Source organism: Numida meleagris, chromosome 9 (genome assembly GCF_002078875.1).
Source record: "Numida meleagris isolate 19003 breed g44 Domestic line chromosome 9, NumMel1.0, whole genome shotgun sequence".
Lineage (NCBI taxonomy): Eukaryota > Metazoa > Chordata > Aves > Galliformes > Numididae > Numida > Numida meleagris.
Window position 1 is genome coordinate 4852767 of NC_034417.1, and position 19508 is coordinate 4872274.

General features: G+C 39.0%; 1 protein-coding gene across 9 annotated transcripts in view; it reads left to right on the top strand.

Moving 5' to 3' along the window:
- Positions 1–19508, top strand: part of OTUD7A (OTU deubiquitinase 7A) — a 107549-nt gene that overhangs the window by 64881 nt on the left and 23160 nt on the right. For 6 of the 9 annotated variants that reach the window (XM_021407419.1, XM_021407418.1, XM_021407425.1 and 3 more), the window contains exons 5-7: positions 5153–5307; positions 16466–16648; positions 18888–19106. In XM_021407419.1, the coding sequence (XP_021263094.1) occupies positions 5157–5307; positions 16466–16648; positions 18888–19106 (553 nt within the window). In that variant the 5' untranslated portion in view covers positions 5153–5156. Of the gene's footprint in view, positions 1–242; positions 813–2012; positions 2170–5152; positions 5308–16465; positions 16649–18887; positions 19107–19508 lie in introns of those variants that run through there. The other 3 variants (XM_021407423.1, XM_021407421.1, XM_021407424.1) reach the window with 3 other exon arrangements.

A 19508-nucleotide genomic window follows, 5' to 3' on the forward strand; every position in this document is an offset into this window, starting at 1 on the left:
GGAAAGCAGCAAGTGCAATCTCTGGCTTTTACACATTTTCATCAGCTGTTGGTGTGCAGATATAACCAGTTTTATACCCGTAGACAGAGAACTTTCTGTGTTACTAGAAAGAACTAAGTTTATAGAAAATATCTTCATTACATAACCTTTGCAGGAATTGAAAAATAACATGCTTCTGTTGATGTGGTTACTGAGTGGGTTCTGATTCTCATGTAATCATGAGGCAATTCTGAGGTGTTTGCTGATGTCATAAATGCAGCGATCAGTCCTGTCTTCAGATGTTAAAAAGATGTCTTTTCAATAACATGAAAAATACTGAAATAATGCTGGTACTAAGACAACTCATGAACTGACTTCTTCAGAATGACAGGCACTTAAGTTTTCAAAATTTATGAGTTGTCTAGCCTCCACACATAATGACTGCGCTTGATTGCCCAGCTGGTGCATTTTAAATTAATAGTCATAGACTCAATACTACTGAGTCACTGAGTATTAGAATCTGAAATTTGCTAATGTCTTTTATCATTCACCTGCAGCAAGCTCTTCTAGCTTGGTCCATATGTTTCCTTCTTGCTGGTTAAGATTTGTCTCGTACTTCTTCTTGTCGCTGAAGAAGTCAGTGAAGAAATCTCTTGTATCCATTTTCTTATGGTCACTTTGTATGGATACTAGGCTCTGTTTAATAGAGTGGATCTGTGCATGAGATTGTATCAAACAATAGCAGCATTGTCATCCTGCATTTTTACTGAAACGGAGAAAAGGCTTCAGTTGCTACAGAGCTTACACGTTGAATTTGGCCATGATTGATTAAGGTAGTACTCTTCTCTAAAGTGCTAGCATTCCTTTTTAAGTAGGCGGTTCAATACTTTCAGGTTTCCTTCTGTAACCACCTCTTCTTAATGTTAACTATTAGAAATATTTCTTCTGTCCCATGGTGATCCAGATGCGTAGTTTGTGGTACATCGCTGAACTTGGTACTGTCTATCCATGTGTTTCCTGTACTGGGAAGGCAGAAATGCACACAACAATGCGGATGTCTCACCTGGGCTGAATAAAGGCGATGGATCACCTTCCCCGTGATTCTTATTGCAGCTCCAATTTAATAACATGATATAATTAGTATAAAAATAAAAGCAATATAAATGTAGAAGTGTTGTTAAACATACAGTGGTTCATTGTAGGGGCTGGCTGTGATGTGAGTAGAGTTAGCAACAGTATAATCTGCTTTGCAACTGAAAAAACATATGGTTACATAACTACATCCCAGTCACTTTGATTTCATTGGAGTAAACTAGATTTTGCAGTCTTCCTGGATGAGGATAATGAGACTCTGCTCATTAGGTTAAATGATCTTTGTATTCTTCTTGAATATGTACTTGCAGAAAGAAGCAATTGCTAAGGAAGCCTAGGCATTCAATTGTTTAAATACAATCAGGTAATTGCACATAATTTGAATTAAAACATGTCAAGAAGTTAACTGCTGTCACTGGGACACTCTGATAGGCCAACTACCAACCTGACCAAAGTGAGGAATAGAAGGATTTATATTGAGTTATGTTTTACCCTTCAGGTTTTAAGATCTTCTATGTTGCTTTTCCAAGGGCAACTGTATTCCCTTCATCACTTTCAGGAATCCTGTTGAACTGATATGATAGACTTCAAACAAATCCTCATACTTGCCGGTTTCGAATGGTGTCACTAAGATGAACCATCAGTTGTCTGATGTTTCATGTGTGTATACTGGGGCATATGGATTTCTATTCAACATTGTCTGTGTCTGTAAGTGACCAAAGCATGGAGTAGCAGTCAGGAAAGCATTCCACAGTCCCTCATGCTGTTCCTCATTACAACACAGGATGGAGGAGCAGCTTTGATTGGGAGGTACTCTATACAGTTGTACATTGCCTCATGCTCATGTGGAGGTTAAGAAATGGATTAGGAAAGGACCTTAGTTCTTTTGGGGAACAGGAAAATCAACTGCTTCCATTTATTTTTTTTTTTTAATTCTCCAGTTTATTCCTCTGTAGCTGTGATACAAGCAAGAGCCAACCCATATCATCTGTTCCCAGTAGGGAATGTCTGTGTTCATCCTTACTCTTGGCATGTGGCAAAGTTGCAGCTGAGCCTGTGAGGAGGAATTAACAGGAAAGATCTAATTCGTATTTGAAGGTAAATGCTGACCAATAACAAATAGAATGGAAGTAAGATCTGCCCTTGTGCTTGAGTGGCATGTTTAACTTGATCCAGTTTTCTTTGCTTCACACTGTTTCCACAGCAGTATAGGCAGGCTAGAAGTATGGAGATATAGAATTGTGGGATTGTTTGAGTTGGAAGGGAGTTTTAAGGGTCATCTAGTCCAACTCCCCTGCAACGAGCAGGGGAATACCTTTAGCGTAACTGTTTTGGATGCCAGCTATCTTACCGGCTTCTCGCAAGATGTCAGCTTTAATTCCTGTCTTTCCTTATTATAAATGTTATGTTGAAGGCTGAGTTTGACTTCTCTAGGGAAAAAAAAAAAGTAAATGCAAAACACGGTAATATCAGCATGTTCTCTCTCCCTTTCAAAACTAACTGTCTAAGTCAGTGTCAAGCAAGACTGTTTGCAGAGAGGCAGCACATCCTGCACTGTGTCATGACTGGAACCAGCCCCACAGGCTGTGTCTGCAGTGCCATCTCCTCACAGTTCTGCTGGCAGCACCTGGGCACAGCCCTCTGTGGGGCCGCCTCAGTGCTATAGTGTTGTTCACAGCTAACGGCAGGCTGCTAGAACTGAGCCACTTGGCCTTGGGGTGGGAAATCCCGCTGTGAAGTGGAAGAAGTCTCTGTTTTCCTCTTAATGATTGAGCTGGTACGGCGCAATGACAGCTTTAGAAAGCCCTGGATAGATGGGTGAGTCAGGGCAGGAATTGGGTATAACTACTTAGTAAAAGCAGTGAAGACCTTTGTGTACCCTGGCTCTGTTAACTAGTGCTCTAATTGCTTTATTCAGAAAAAAAGGAAGAGGAGTGAACTTCAGCTAGGCCCTTCCTTTCCTATCTCTCCCAATTAGGCCTCAGTGGTCCAAGTGTTTTTAGTGCTTTTTTGTTGCAGGTGTTTCTTGTTTGGTTTGTGGAGAGGGTTTCTCCACCAAAAAGTTAGTTACAGAAATACTGGAGGCTGGAAAGAGATACCCAGTGTTCAGCTGCAGTGTGCTTTGTGCTCTATAGAATTGTTTGCCTGAAAGTTACCTGACTGAGGTTTATTAATTGGGACTTCATTTATCTGTGACTGACTCTCTCGATGTATGACAACCAAATAGTTCATACTGGGCACCTCTATACTATGCTTTCCACCTAAGCTTTTCGTTTAAAAAGGAATGTGCTGCATATTCTGAGACCAGCAGGCTAGTCTGTCCTCAGCTGGTACCTTGGTGGCTGTCCAGTCCATTGTTGCTGAGGTGCTGACATATGGCCTTGGTGTGCTCCATACGAACTTCTGTGACATGGACTGCACGTGGTGAACTTCATATGGATCTTTGGAGGACTGGTTGCTCTGCAGGTTACTGTAAAGCATCTCCAACACTGCTAATTGCCTCAGGTACTGGATACCATCCTCAACTGTGGTCCACTTGCCTTGGTAGTTTGCAAGGTGATCTTTCAGAGGATGCTTTGCCTTCATACTCAACAGGAGTTGTCTGCAGAATTTGTGGATTGTTGCTTTTTTCTAGTCCTTTTGTTGACTCTCCAGCCCTTAGAGATTGATCTGAGCTGCTAATGACCTTGTCCTTCCTGACTAGGCCTCAGTACCCTGGTGTCAGAGAAGACAGGTGATAATTCCTGCACCTGGATGGCAGCTGTAATATTTCTGCATTGTATGAGTGTTCTGGTTGCACAGCTATATCTGAGAAACTGAAGGGCTGTTTCAACAAGGCAGGAGGCATCTATCCTAAAGGAGAGGCGGGTTTGCCATTCTTCATTTCCTCACAAAGTAAGGGAAAGAAGAAGAGGAGGAGGAGAAAGATATAATTAATTGTCTTAATGAAATGGTTTCTGGAGTACTGGGAGATGGCAGCAATACAAGGTTCAAATACCAAATTAGACTTTAGGCCATTGCTTTGTAATTCTCCCATGCAAAGAAAACAACATTACTTTCCACTGTTGCTGTTCACTATTGTTAACAAGCCCTGAATTTGCTAATCCTGGGCAGCAACTAAGCACCCGCCTTATGTTCAGTCACTGTCCCCCTAGCCCTACAGAGAGCTAGGGGAGAAAACTGGAAGAGCAAAAAGGAGAAAAAAAAGTAATAGATCAAGACAGAGGCAGTTTAATTAAAATGAAGAATGGAGGAGATGGGGGGAAAGAAAGCGATGCAAAGACAATCGCTCCCCACCTCCCACAAGCAGGCTGATGCCAAGCCAGTCTCCAAGCAACAGCTACTTTAGAAAGACTCTGCTCCAGTTTTATTACTGAGCATGACATTTATGTGGTAAGGAATACCCCTTTGGTGTGCTGGGGTCTGCTGTCATACCTCTGTCTCCTCCCAGCCTCTGGGTGGGCAAGGTGGGAAACAGAGACAGCCTTTATGCTATATAAATGCTTCTTAACACATCTATGTTCCAACTGTTGCTATCAACACCATGTTAGTCACAAATCTAGGAAGTTAATGAAGTCCATCCAAGCCAGACAGTGTAATGGGGAAACAATAAGTTACAGAAGTGGTAGTAAGAAAGCAAATAAAAGAACAAATACTAAACTCTGTCCTACGTTTGTTAGTGTTAGCCTTGAGCTCTTGCCTTGCTAGTCAAACATTTAAATATTTGCTGAACTTCAGTGTATGAGCATTTCTGTCCACACAGACAATGTCTCTGTGTTTTGGATGAACAGTGCCTGTATTTAGTTTGACTCTTCATGCGGTGGAATAACTTAGAAGCTGCAGATAAGAGAAAAATCAATAAAAATGTGGATGTTAAAGAATAATAAAAGAAAACTGGGAAGAAAGCGTGAGTGATCAAAAGCTTCTAGGCTAAGGCAGAGATGAATGATAAATACTATTTAATATTGTGAATTGAATATTCTAGCATTTTTATTAGCTTTGTTTGATGAAGAGAGGAAAAATATCATTTCTGTCATTTTGGAGTATATTCCATAACTTTGTTTCTTTTTCTTCTTGGCAGATGGATGCCTTCTAGTCAGTCGGCGAGTCTTACTGCTGCCTCATGCCTGGCAGCATCTCTGAATGATCACATGACTCTTGATATGGATGCAGTCCTGTCAGACTTTGTTCGGTCCACGGGGGCAGAACCAGGTCTGGCCAGAGACTTACTAGAAGGTAAGCTTTCAGGACACAAATATTTCCCATGTCCACTGCTTTCTTAAAGTAAGGGCCAGAAATAAAAAGAGAGCTCTAGCCTCTGGGAACAGAGGCTTCTTAGTATTTTGGTTAGTAAGCCGACTCTTGTAGTCAGTTGACCATAGATTTCATTGAAGGAGATATTTTTGGCAAAAGCCTTAAAAAGTTCTTAAAGCGTTAGATCGCTTGTTTTAACTTGTTGACAGTCATGGGTTAAGCGTTTATGTGCCACCCAGGAAATGGAGGCATAGGGCTTTAGCTTAATTTTGTCATTTTTAGCTGTCTGAGAGCAGTTGTAGATGTTTCAACTCGCTGGCCAAAGCAGCTAAGTTGGCTGCTGTGTTTAAAACATCTAAGAGGCTGTATCAGAAAAATAACTGGGTCATTTTAGTAATTTTATTGTAGCCTTAAGCTTAGAAGCTTAAAAGTGGAAGAATATCTTTTGATTTTGAAAGCATTTTGTAATGGTCATTTTTGTTCATTTCTTCTGATCTGGACTTCTAAAAATATGCGGGGATGGAAAATTAGAAATGTTTTGGTAGCTATCTATGTAAATTGCCATCTGGTTCTGTGAACTTTTTCAGTTGAGGTTTGATTGATGTACTTTTTTAAACAATATTCTTTAAGAAATTTTACACAGTCAAAATAATTACTAAACAACTGCAGCAGATTTGGGGCTATATGTTGGGGTATATATCAACTTTTTGCAAAACCAGTTTTAATTCACAGCATTTACACTGGAACTTTTGTATTTTGCTGTTTTCTTTTCACACCAGGTTTTCCAGTAATAAGAAGTCATATACTATTAACTCAGAGCTGTACACAATTTTACATGTGAATAAAACCACACAAAACAGTCTATCTCATTATGAATATCTTTGTTGGCTTGCTATATTTAACAGAGACCTTACTTTGATCTGACTGGTTTGATCAACCTGTTGTTCTAGCCTGCAGTTTGTCTGTTATTTTTTTGGTTGTGTGGTTTGTTTGTTTGTTTTTGGTGTTGTTTTTTTGTTATTGCTGTTTTATTTTGTTCTTCTCAGCAGTGTCAAGACAGATTGTCATTTATTAAGCTGATAGATCTTTGCAAAAATTTGAGAGGTTCCTCTGTATCAGAGGTACTTCAGAAGTGCTGCTATCCTTGTTTTCCTTGCTATAAGGGATAATGCTTCCATACAAGTATAGAGTAGTATTGTTCTGTTGTATTTCTAATTTGTGTAGATGAATAAATTTACAAAATACATATTAACAGAAATCAGAATTTAGTTTTTCTGAACAGACTAATAGACATATGCAATTAGTGCCAATTACTTCTTCCTGTACAGGAATTTATCAAGGGAAAAGCATTACTGCCAGTCCTGGACAAGAATGTGTTCATAGGAAAATTTCAGCGCATTAAGTTAACAGATGTATTTGGTGTAACAGCTGTTAACACTAAGTGCTCTGTGAGGAGCACTGAAAGTGAGGAAGTAACTTCTTAAAGAGAAAAAAAATATTGTAGCAATCAGAAGGACCAACATGATGGAAAAGGTGTTACAAAAGAGGTGGAAGGACTGGCATGATAGCACGGTGCTACAAGGGAAGGGAGGTAGATTGCTCACCCATATCAGAAGATTCTGGGTTTGATTTTAATTTGTACTCCTAAAGTATTTGTCATGGAGAACTTTGTGTCTATTAGGGTGGCTTAGATAGACCCATTTCCATGCAATCACAAGTTTTAGTCAGTTCTTCCAGGACCCCATGGCCCTTCTCTTTTCTTGGTCTGTTCATAGATTCTATTTTTGTAACTTGATGAAACTGAGTATTCAAATTTTGCTTCTTATAGAATGTACGTTTCTTTTTCAGAGCCATTTCTAATAATGTTTCCTTTCTTTGACTTCTGGTGGAAATCGCTTGAATCCCTCTATCTTGAAGACAATTAGTAAAATCCCTGCGGTTGTTTTTCTCTTGAGCTTTGTATTGAGTACAGTTACTTGTCTCGCCAAAATGTTCTGCTTATTATGTATGGTATAAATTCCAGGAGGTGTCCATTCGTGATTTGAAATGACGATAGAGATGAAAAAGGTGTTTTCACTCAATGGTTCCACACAGAATCACAAAATTGCAGGGGTTGGAAGATTCTTCAAGAGATTGAGTCCAACCCCTGTACTGAAGTAGGTACTCTACAATAGGTCGTGCAGGTAGGTGTCCAGACAAGTCTTGAATATCTCCATAGAAGGAGACTCCGCATCCTCTAAACATATTCTAAATGTGGCCTCACTGGGGCAGAGTAGAGGGGGAGGATCACCTCCCTTGACCTGCTGGCCACGTTCTTTGTAATGCACCCCAGAATGCCGTTGGCCTTCTTGGCCACAAGGGTATGCTGCTGGCTCACGGCCAACCTGTTGTCCACCAGGACACCCAGGTCCTTCTCCGCAGAGCTCCTCTCCAGTAGGTCATCCCCCAACCTGTACTGATGGATGCAGTTATTCCTCCCCAGGTTCAAGGCTATACCTGCTTTTGTTAGAACCTCATCAGGTTCCTCCCTCGCCCAGCTCTCCAGTCTGTCCAGGTCTTGTTGAATGGAAGCACAACCTTCCAGTGTGTCAGCCACTCCTCCCAGCTTTGTATCATCAGCAGACTTGCTGAGGGTGGACTCTATCCCTTCATCCAGATCACTGAAGTTGAACAAGATTGGACCGGCTGCTAGTTACATGGCTAGTTCCTTCTGTTTTTTTTTAAATAGACATAAATATGATCTTGAATTGGTTCTAGTCTGTGTATGTCTGGCTCTTCTTGACAGCTGTTAGTATCATGGAATAAAAAGTAGTATGATCTAGTTTCTGGTAATTTATTGATAAGCAAAATGTGCAGAGCTGCAAGCCTCACGTTCTGTATTTTCTCTATCATTCAAAAGAATGTATAAAGAATTCCTTTGGCTATGTATGTATCTTTCTAGTGTTACATACAGAATAAAATTTGCCTTTTGGCAGTCACATTATTTATACTGCTGTTTGTATCTTTGGCTATGCTTGCTTTAGTATAGCACAAGGAGCTTGTGGTCAATATATGCTTGCTCTGGCATTTCAAAATAACCAATTCTAATATTCTGTGTAGTTGCTTAACTCATAAGGAGTTCACATTTCACAGACTCAAAAACATCAGTTCAATTGCTCGAGAATTTTGCTATGCACATCTGAAAATAGATGTAAATGCAGACTTTAAAAGCTGCATCAAAGTTAAAAATTGGCTTTGATTTTCTTAGTTCTGCAACAGAAATTAAAATCAATTTCATGGTATTGCAGTGTCTTTTAAGCACATTTATAGAAGTCCCACAGCTGTCTAATCAGCCATTCATTGGTGGTTAAAATTGCAATAATAATTGCTTAGTTGATATTTTTCCAATGAATAATGTTTCATTTCTACTTGGTTAGTCTGAAAGGCCGGTTCTAGGCTGCTTCCTATTTTGTATTCACGTGGTACAGCTATGGGAATTTAAAAATGTACAGACTTAGAGAATAGTCAAGGAAAGATGTGGAGGCGGAAGGGGCTTAACACTTAACAACACATGGAGGTATACTTTAATGTGTCATCTGTCTTGCTTTTTGGGTTTTCTTGAGTTTCTTGAATGTTGTGAAGATCCTTTGTTCCACTACAGTTTATTCTGATACTTTGGTAGATTTATAAGCAATGTAGTTTTCCTTTTAAAGAAAGCTTTTAAAACTTGAGATTATAGTCTAATAGGTCATAGAGCCATGTGTCATGAGTCATTCACTGACATTTTTTTCATTCAACTGTATATTACAATTGAAAAAAATAAGGTTCTTTCCCAGCTGTTCCATGGAACAGTGGCAAAGTCTGACTGGATGCAGTTCATATCTGTTGGAGCTCAACTATTCCTAAAGGCATCGTTTTTCTAAGACTTTCTTGCAAATGAGTTCTGCACAAAGAGAATAGTAAAAAATGTATTAGACATGGTGATTCCCTGCAAATCAGAAACCTGTAGGAATCTGGCAGCATACTGGTTAAAAGTATTGAAACTTTCTTGGCAGTTACGTTCTGGGACTTCCAGAAATCTGCATTAACGAGTTGTTCTTAAACCTCAGGAGCTTTTACGTCAAACACTGCAGATCTGCATTGCAACCATTCCCTTCAGCGGGTAAAGTATGCCACTGGGCAGGATGTCTGTTTTCAGTGCATGGACAGCGTACACCTTTATGTCACTGACCCACAGAGTTTTGATTATCCCATTTTGTCTTCAGAGTTGAGAGTTGGCATGAGACTTGTTAATTCCCAAAGGCAGCTTAAGAAAGGAAACCAGTTTTGGTGACAGCATGCTAAACAGCTTCTTCCATTCTTGATATCTGTGCAGTACCTGAGAGAACTCAAGCACAGGATTAATAATTAATAATTAGTTCTGCACTGTTTTCAAGCAGAGATTTTGATAGCACAAAATAATTCAGTTTTATTGCAACAGAGAATCAATTTGTAGCTATGAGGTCTGAATAACCTCCTCCCCCAGCTTTTTCTTTTTCCTCTTGCCTTTAAATATCCTAATAACCTCATGCCCAGTCCTAGGGTGAGGATCCGAGATAGCTGAGATCATGAGAAAAAACCTGTTGTGGAACATTCATACTGCTAAGCCAAACCTTCTTTCTCTATGCTCAAGAGGCTTTCATCTACCCTCCTCTGTACCACTATCAATTTTTTTTTTCTGCTCACAGTGTGCCATCACGCCTGAGCAATAGCTGAGTGAGCTATTTCTGGACTGAATTCTGCAGATGATCTGTCTCCACATCAGAATCTATATTCCATCAGGAACTGCAGTACTCCTGGTCCAGTCTTATTAGTTGCTGGCAGTGTCTTGTGCATAAAACAATTCATGCTTGTTTTTGATTGCTTTGTTCTTCTTGGTACCTTTCTATACATTTGTTACTGAAGGGCTTTTTCTTCCTCTACTCAGCACTTCTTGTGTTTGTTGCCTGAATGCTGCCATGCATCACCTAGGCTATTTTTGTCATTCTTTTCAATTAAAAGAACAGCTTTTTACTTACAGTGCTAAAATTCTTAGTTGCTATTGTGGGTGAATTGTTAAAATAGGAGGCACATTTCTGTCAGCTTGGTTATGACTACAAGACTTTGCAATGCTTCTGCTTGTTGGTCATGACTCAAGGGAGACTATTTCTTGATAGCACTTTATGCCTTCTCTAGTCCTGCAGAGACTTTGAAGTAAACACCCAGTGGGAATTAACTTCTGAGAGCCTGAACATCTACAGGTGTCTTCAGAATCACGGCATCTCCAAGACATCGTAATTCCTGATGCTTAATAATTCAGAGGCAAGCAAAGGATACTGAATATGTCCCTGTGAAAATAATCTATTTACTGCTGTACCAGATTGTAAATAAAACTGCAGGTTGAGGAGAATATGAGCACCACATCTGTCAGCAAATTGTGGAGTAGGTAGAATGACTGTGACAGTTGCTTGGCTCTCTGAGTAGCATTTGACTCTGGGGACATGAAAACTGGATCTGACATTACACATTGTGATGGTTTAGGAATCGGTTGTGCTTGAAGCAGATCGTTTTGTATCAAAAATATCTCATACAGCCCTGAGTTCTTTCCTCTGTGATTACAAAGACCTTGGGAGTGTGTGTGTATGTAGAACAACAAAAAAAAAAATTATTCAGCAAGCTTACCTGAAAGCAGTAGCTTTTCCAGTACTGTAAATTTCATGCAGACAGCCTTTCACGTAATTCCTTGAGAAAAAGGCTTTCTTTTGGATTGACGGTATCCAAAAGCACAGTGTGAACATCTACACCTTTTTCTAAGTTTAAAAATACTTTATAAAATAGCATTCAAATTTCTCAGTGCATCTTGGGCACCAAGACCTTATTGCCAGTTCTTTTCCCAATTCTTTTCCATTGTATCTTCTTCCAAAATATATTCCTTCTAATTTTAAATTTATGCTTGCAGGTATTATTATCCTGTCTTTCATGAGGATCTTACTAATTACAAAAACTGGATGGCTGAAGGACAAGCAAGTAGTTTTTAAATTTGACCCAGTTTGGAATAGAGAAGGGCAGTTCATTCTGTATTATTATGTACGAGTTTTTTCTTTAAGTTGAAACATAAAACCAATTGTATTTTCATTATATTAGCCTTATTTTTGAAAATTGGAAAACCGGGAAAGCGTCATTCTCTGATGAAAGGACTTATATGTAATGTTGTAGCAAAACTCCACATCAGCGAGTTACATGTTTCCACTCAGTCTTCATTACTTGGAAGATGTTCTGCTGTCACTTCCTAAAGATCATGGATACTGCTGTTTCAGGTCCCTGGTTTTTGTACTAACATTTCTTTTCTCCATTGTATTTTTCAGTGGTTAGTGCTCAATTGCTGAAAATACATACTGAGCTTTAGAGTTCATTCAAAAATATGCTCTTCATGCACTTCTACATCAGTAAAATTGGTTCCACTTAAACATTAGTAGATGCTTTGTATTGAGAATAATTATGTTCAATATTGATTTTAATAGCCAACTTTTACTCGTTTGTTACTTTCCCTGAATACCAGGAGCATGCACTTGTCTTTATGAAAACAAGAATAATGTGAAACATTTTTATGGCTGTGTGGTCTAAAACTCTAATGATGACCTTCTGTAGTCACAGACTTTCTGTACACATGTGGATGAACTTAGAGGTTCCTAAAAAATCCGGGAACATATAGGTTAGTTTTCAGGGAGGAGGTACGCGGGCAGTGATCGCCTGATTAGTACGGAGGATAAGGGATGAGGCATAGGATGAGATGTATTGAAATGCCAATACTATAGACAAACAGCGGGAGCAGGAGACGTGTGAAATTCAGTATCAATAATAATAATGCAAATAAGAAAGAAACCAAGCTGCAGCAAAAATTGTATATTTAAGTGACAAGCTGTATGTACTTGTATAAATGGTTTCATTCACTTATATAAATGATACCTTCAGCATTTATTTGTGTAAACAACAGTATCTTTGTTGTCTCTGCTTGGCTGTTTATCTGTGTCATATTAACCATTACATAGACATAATTGATATTTCCAGCTTCATGTGGAACTCAATCGAGGTATGTATAGTTCAGCATTAGTACAAGTCAGGAGATTGGCTTCTGAGTCATGGAATGTGTGTGTTCAAGGAGACTGACCCGAGGAAGTTGAGAGATTAGAAAGATGTCTCCCTCTGACAAGAGCGTATATAAGCGGAATTTTAAAGAAAACAACAACAAAAAACACTCACACACACAAGAAAAAAAAAAAACAACAAAAAAACCAAAACAAAATTCTCCACATAATTAGTGGAGAAATTTACAGTGTTGTCATATGATTGTACAAAACCATCTCCCCCAAAATAGCCTCTTATTCTTCCCCTCAGACAGTTCCTTTTATAGTTCTGTTGTGGAAGACTTGGCAAAGGGAAGAAGAAGCTGAGCGGCTATCAATGTCTTGTTCCACAGAGATCAAAATTGTCCTTTCCAGCTGTCTGTTCATCTTGAGTGGCTTTGCAATCAAGCAGAAAACGGGAAAAACATTAACTAAGTGTCCTTGCTATGTTATTTTTATTTGAGAGCTTGAACCAAAACTAAAACTTATTTTAAAACCTATGGTGTAATATTAGTCTGGTTTTGCATCTAAGTTTTTCAGAAAGAGTGAAGCTGAATTCCTCTTCTTATCACGTGCCTGTTGTTATTTGTGTTAACCTGCATCATGCCAAATAGGAAGAACTGGTTTCATTTAAAATGCACTTGTGGATTGCTTTATTAGCAGAACAGGCTTCCTCAGGTGGGAAAGAAGATAATGGAGGACTTTTTATCATAAATGATTATCGAGTTGAGGGAAGTTTTTTTTTAATTAATCTGTTCTGTTAATTAATTGTTCATTGGTCTAGTTGCACAAAATGAGGGTCATTCTGTGTTGATGAGAACTAAGAATCAAGTAATTGTCTGGAAAGACAGAGGCTGTTTTCTGTTTTTCTAGATGCCTTTGTGTCTTAGTCATTTTTTACCTCCTGGTTTTAATAAATGGAGGCGATATAGTGTCCAGTGAAAGAAGTAACTGAAGAGGTAAAAGAGTTTTTGCAGTTGAAAGAGGTGTTCCTTAGCCATTTCTCATCCCCTGGAATTACAACTTATTTGTTTTTACATCACTTATAACTCTACGTTCTACCTGCAATCCAAATTCTAAACATTTGGAGACTGTCCTGTGGAAAAAAAGGTCTATGAAATAGCGAGGGCAAAAGGCCAGAACTTGCCTAGCTCAGAATGCTTCTTGTAACTTCACCACCACATACAGCTGGACGCACACAGCTTACATTACAAAACTGAAGCTAGTCGTGGTTCAGCTGAAACACATAAATAAGGATTCCTGAGTAGATTTTATCAAGATATTGGGACAATTGAACAATGTTGTTTGCTAATAATTTTTACTTCTGGTCCTAAATCCGATTGATTAATCTCCAATAATTATTGGCAATTATGAGTCCTGTCAGCCTGCAGCATCACACAAAACACCCAGCCATACACATATTCCAGGAGAAGTCCTGTCTGTGACAAAATGCATCAGCCACGCTGAGCTTTTGATTTCCATTGTGTCAAAGGTGAACATTTTCCACTTCCTCAATGTACTGGATGTCAGGAGCACGTAAATTAACATCAAATCTGGACAGGACTAATTGAGGCTGACAGGAAAAAGAAGAATTTTAAAGAGCTTCCTCTGTTTTAGAGAGCTAAGTCAGTTCACAGCCTTCAGGCCTTATTGCATTCTCTTCTGAAATGGGACATCTATGTAACTCCAGGAACAGATACGATTCTGCTATAGTTGGCCATAAATTGATTGGTCTCAGGCATATCCTCATTTATAAGGAGCGCTTGGTGGTAGAACTTCCTCGCTTCTCATCTCAGCCTCGCAGACAACGTTTTCAGCTAAGAACTCTTCTCTGCCTTCTTGGAAGGAAGACAATAGTGTAGAGATTAATGCTGTTTTACTTTTTACCATGCATAACTGCTCAAAATCTAAGCTGAAAGATGGCACAGAGCATAGATGGAGTTAGAGTCCTGGTCTTTGTTTTTAGAAATATGTTATACACCCTGTCAGATACCGGATTTGTCTGGTGCTTTGTAAACTTCTCCGACTGTACACCCTTGCAGGTAGCTTTCATCCCCGTAAGGGAAAGGGCTGCCTGAATTGAGCATTCCTGCTGGAAGCTCTTTTGCTGTTTAACTGTTTTGTTACCGAGTGCACACAGTGCAGTCTTGTGTAAAATGCTAGGTTGGTGTAATGGGCTAAAAGAGGAGATAATGTTCCTTCCACCTAACAGCTGATACTTCATATTTGTGGCACATCTGCTATTCTAAGAACACCTTTGTGTACGACAGTATGGAATATTTGAGTCACAAGGTAGTGACTCTACAATGGTTTTTGAAAGAGTGAAAGTGATTGGGATGACATAGGATTGAAAATGTAGGATTTGTCTGCCAGCAAGACTTCTGTTCTGTAGGTAGGGAGACTTTGGTTGTTTGGTTGTTTTTTTAATTATAATTATTTTTCAGGGTTTTTTTTGTATTTTCAGTAGGAGTTTAGTTCTGCAGAAGCTTTGCATTAGCTTCAGTAATGCATGATTGTGATTCATTTTCCTTGACTAGTAAAATGGACATGCAATGATAGTAAAATATGTAAGCAAAAGCATTCAGATTTATATTGTACTGCTTCTTCAGTCATCTTTGTTTTCGGAAAGGTATTGTATTTGCATGCTATTTTCATTGAGACCAAAAAAAATGACACTGAATGTAAAGTGGCTGGGCAAATACTGTGTTATTAGAATAGTTACAAATTCTGAAAGATGTGTTCATTTTGGTTTTACTGTCATTTTGTGAAAATACTTACTTTCCTATCTTATATTTGTCATGTTGAAAAACTGTGCCCTCTCTTCTTCTTAGCTTAGCTTCTTTCCTGTTCAGCATCATCATCATCCTCTCTAACCTCTCCCTTCCCCTTTTGCATCCTTTTTTTTTTTTTTTTTTAACATGTTTTGGTCCTGTTCAACTTTAAGCTGCATTTCCTGTCCTTTTTAAAATATCCTTTGCTGAAGTCCTGCATGTGTATTGTTGCACGCTGACCTTCGCTGTGGTCCTTACTACTTAGAGCTCTCCTAGTTCTCTGTCTCAGGTTGCATCCTTTCTGGCATGTTGTTTATCATGAAATCAAGAATTGCTGGTGACCTTTCAAATGTTCTTTTTAACATATTGGTGTAGGTGGATATGTGAAGGTTGTGAGTGTGGCTTTGTAATTGCATGCTTGCTATTCCTGCTGATTAACGATGAGTGTCCCCTAGTTGTGTGGTGGCTGTTGTTAAGAATTGAAAGAAAATGAATTTGTTAACTGTTGCAATGCTACTAATCTCTGCCATTTTAGCAAAAACAAAGGTGCAAAAACAAAGATGCAAAAAACACCAAAGCCTAAATAAACAGCATGTTACTCAGGTCCTGCTGCATGAATGTTATCAGCCTGAAAAATATGAAATCTAGTAACAGTACAGCCAATGTGGGCTGCCTAAGAGGTGCCTGAGTTTTGTTGTTAAGGAGTGTGAGACGTGATGTGACAAAGTGCGTGCTCAACTCTGAGCAAGCGAGGATTACTCACATCGAGCACTAAGAGGTCTCTTCTCCTCTTTTGGCCAGAGAGGGACAATGTAAAATGATGGGACGCAGCTGAGGGAATGTGTGTCTGACTGTGGTTGGTGTACTGGAGAGCAGAGTAAGGACATTTCACCCCCTGCAGAGGGAAATGCTGAAGCACTGCAATGAATTCAAGTAAATGTACAGCAGTGGATGGATGCAGAATGCTGTGTGTTCTGTAGATATAAATAATAGAAAACAAAACAAGAACAGACACAAGAAGAAAAAGGGTTGTATCCCTGTCTGCTTGCTGTGTACTTTCAAGGTGTTTATCAACTGTGCGTTTTTGTTCAGGAAGGAGCGGTTGTAAATGTTTTATCCAAAGGCTGATGGTCTAAGTGAGAATGATTTCTCTGTTTAAGTTTGTTTTAAATGCACGGGAAGATGTTTTCCAGGTTTCCAGTCTGCTCTCAGACCGACCTGAGCAGTTGTCCTTTTTTTGTTTGGCAGGCAAAAACTGGGACTTGACAGCAGCTTTGAGTGACTATGAGCAGCTCCGGCAGGTGCACACTGCCAACCTGCCGCAGGTGTTCAACGAGGGCAAGTACTGCAAGCAGCCCGAGCCCGAGCAGCCCCCTCAGGTGACAAAGGCCGAGCGGCCCTGCCTGCAGCGGCAGGATGACATCGCTCAAGGTAAGAGCTCTTCTCTGGGGCTTCTGTAGAGCAGCTTTCTAGCTGGTCTGCTTGTGAGTTTTGCGTGTCTGCAAGGAGGTTGAAGTCACTGGCCGCCAGCCTGTGATCCGCGTCACTGTGATGGGCTTTGCAGGGCTGCTGAGCATCACGTTTTTCAGCTGTCACAAGCTTTGTCTCTGCTCTACAAGTTTTGTTTTATTTTAATGAGCAATTCACGTACGAAAATACCTAGGCAGTCCTGTGGAACATAAAAGGAGAATTGGAGGGTGTCAAAGACCACTACTGTATGTAGTTCTTCTTGTCATACTTTCATACTACATGAGACACAAAAAAGGTGTTTTTTAATAAATAATCTATATTTCAGTCTTTGCATTCTTTTTTGTAATATTTGATTAGGGTGCGTGAAATCTATGAATAAACTTCAGCTTTACATTTTTGATCCTTTATGGCTCCCCAGAAGAGTCCCAAGTCCCACCAAATAGAAACTGAAACCTTTAGAACTAAAATGAGTCAGCTACCTTAGGCTGCTGATTTCCAGTACAGCATCATGAGCATTAGAATTTACTTTTTTTGCATGCAATTCTGTCACGTTTTCACTCTCTTGCTTGGATTGTTGGATTGCTTTTCTTTTTCATATTAATTTATCAAGGAACCGTAGTTAGCACTAAGGTAAATCTACGGCTCTGACAGCTTCTCATGTAGGAAGGCAACAGCATTAGCACGATGATTTCAGCAGGGTTTTCTGTGCAATCATTAGAAGAGAAAACCTTCCCTTTTCCTGCCAGCTCATCCCTTCTATCAGACAGGAAATGGAACCAGTTCTCAGAAGTGTTGATGAAGCTCTCTTTTAAATGGGTAACTTCCACCAGTAGAAAAGGAATTGCAGTGCTTTTTATGACTCCTGAAAGCATGAGATACAGATTAAGAGAAGAAGAGTAGCACACTGTAGTTGATAAAACTGTTGCTTTCATCCTTATTAGGATCCAACTCACTGTAAAAATCCATATTGCTATACTACCAAGTTTACACTGAAATGTCCCTCTGATGTTTTTATGTCTGTAGTGGGTAGTGTGATTACAAGTCTGGCTTTAACTGAGTTATGCTCCTTGCGTAACTGAAATCCTTCCTGAGATCTCCATGATCAGAGAGCCATCACTGACTAAAGCTCTGAAACTGGAGTAGGCAGTTTCAGTTATGTTGGACAAAAACAAGAGGAATGTTGCAGTTGGTCTTTGTTTAAAAAATGAAACTGCTTTCAGAGATTTAACTATTACAATTCCCTTTAAAATTGTTTTCTGTAACATTTTATCAATGTTAACAGATCTAACCCCTTTGTTATTTCTGAAGTTCTGGTGTGTACAGTTTTTCATAATTTTTGTAAGTTTCCCATATTCTAAGTTCAAAAATATGTTGGTTTCAACTGAAAGATTTATTGATTAAATGCTTGCGAAATGTTAATGAGTTTTACTCTTACCAGTTCACTGATATCAGAACTGAGGACATATACAGAAAGCGACATGGTAGTAATATTTTGTTCTGTTCTTAGCATTCTAATGCTTTTTTTGGCTTTATCAGTTCATTACTGACTGTCTCATATATGGCATTTGTCAGCAGAGAAGCTAAATCACAAGACATTAGTTCCGACGTTTTAGATAAAGTAATACATTCTTTTGTACCAGACTTGTTAATTTCATTGTTCATTTTGAACTGTGGATTGATCCTTGGATCAGGATTTTAAAAAACACTCATGCCTAAAAACTGAGTTTGTCTTAAATTCATCACAGTGATGTTAAAATTGTGTCCAGGTGGATTGTTCTGAGATTAAAACAGTATGGCATTTGGTACGGAGTGATTGCAGAATACTGTATCTTTTGAATCACAAGTCAACTTAAGAGTTCAAAGCAGATCATTATGAGTCTGCCAGTAATTGTTTCTTGTAATGCATCTTTAGAAATGTAAGAATAACTTTTGAACTTTAAAAAATAAAGCGCTGTCTTTCATGCCATTTCTTTACTATTCACCTGTTTTGAAAGAAGGAGAGTGAAATTCATCTATAATTTGCCATGGGGAATCTGTAATGAGAACTAAGTAATCATTTAGTATAGGGAAATAACCCCCCCAAAAGTAGTAAACAAGAAGCGGAATATATTCCTAAGTGAAATGACATTCACCAGACTGTTGGTGTTGAGTGGTTTTCAATGGAGTCTTACAAGCTCTAATCTCTTTGATTTCTCTACAGAAAAGCGGCTTTCCAGAGGCATTTCTCATGCCAGCTCAGCCATAGTCTCTCTTGCTCGATCACATGTAGCAAATGAATGCAGCAATGAACAGTTTCCTTTGGAGATGCCCATCTACACATTCCAGCTACCAGACCTTAGTGTGTACAGTGAAGATTTCAGAAGCTTCATTGAACGTGACTTAATTGAGCAGGCAACAATGGTTGCTTTGGAGCAAGCAGGTGGGTATGAACTTCAGATGGCAGCAGCTGGGTAATCTCATTTTTTGCTATTTTTAATGATGCTTCATTTTTGGAATTTGGGCATCCTGCATGGGAAAAAAAATGCTGGAGGAAATACTGTGCTTTGGAGAATGATGCATGCCCTGATCCTCTCTTAAAACTTTATAGAGAAAACTGTCAGATTTGTTTAATAATTCAAAGGTGATGCAGGAGGAAGGAATGGAAGACCGATGGAGGAGTCATGTTGGTGCTTCTAGTGCTTGTGAGGAAATGGCATTGCAATTAATAGTTACAAAGTATCATAGGAAACCTCTCTGAGTTCTGTTGCAGCTTGAGAATATTTTTAAAATATGCATATTGATATTGATTCTATATTGATTATTGTTTCTGTAATAAGAAACT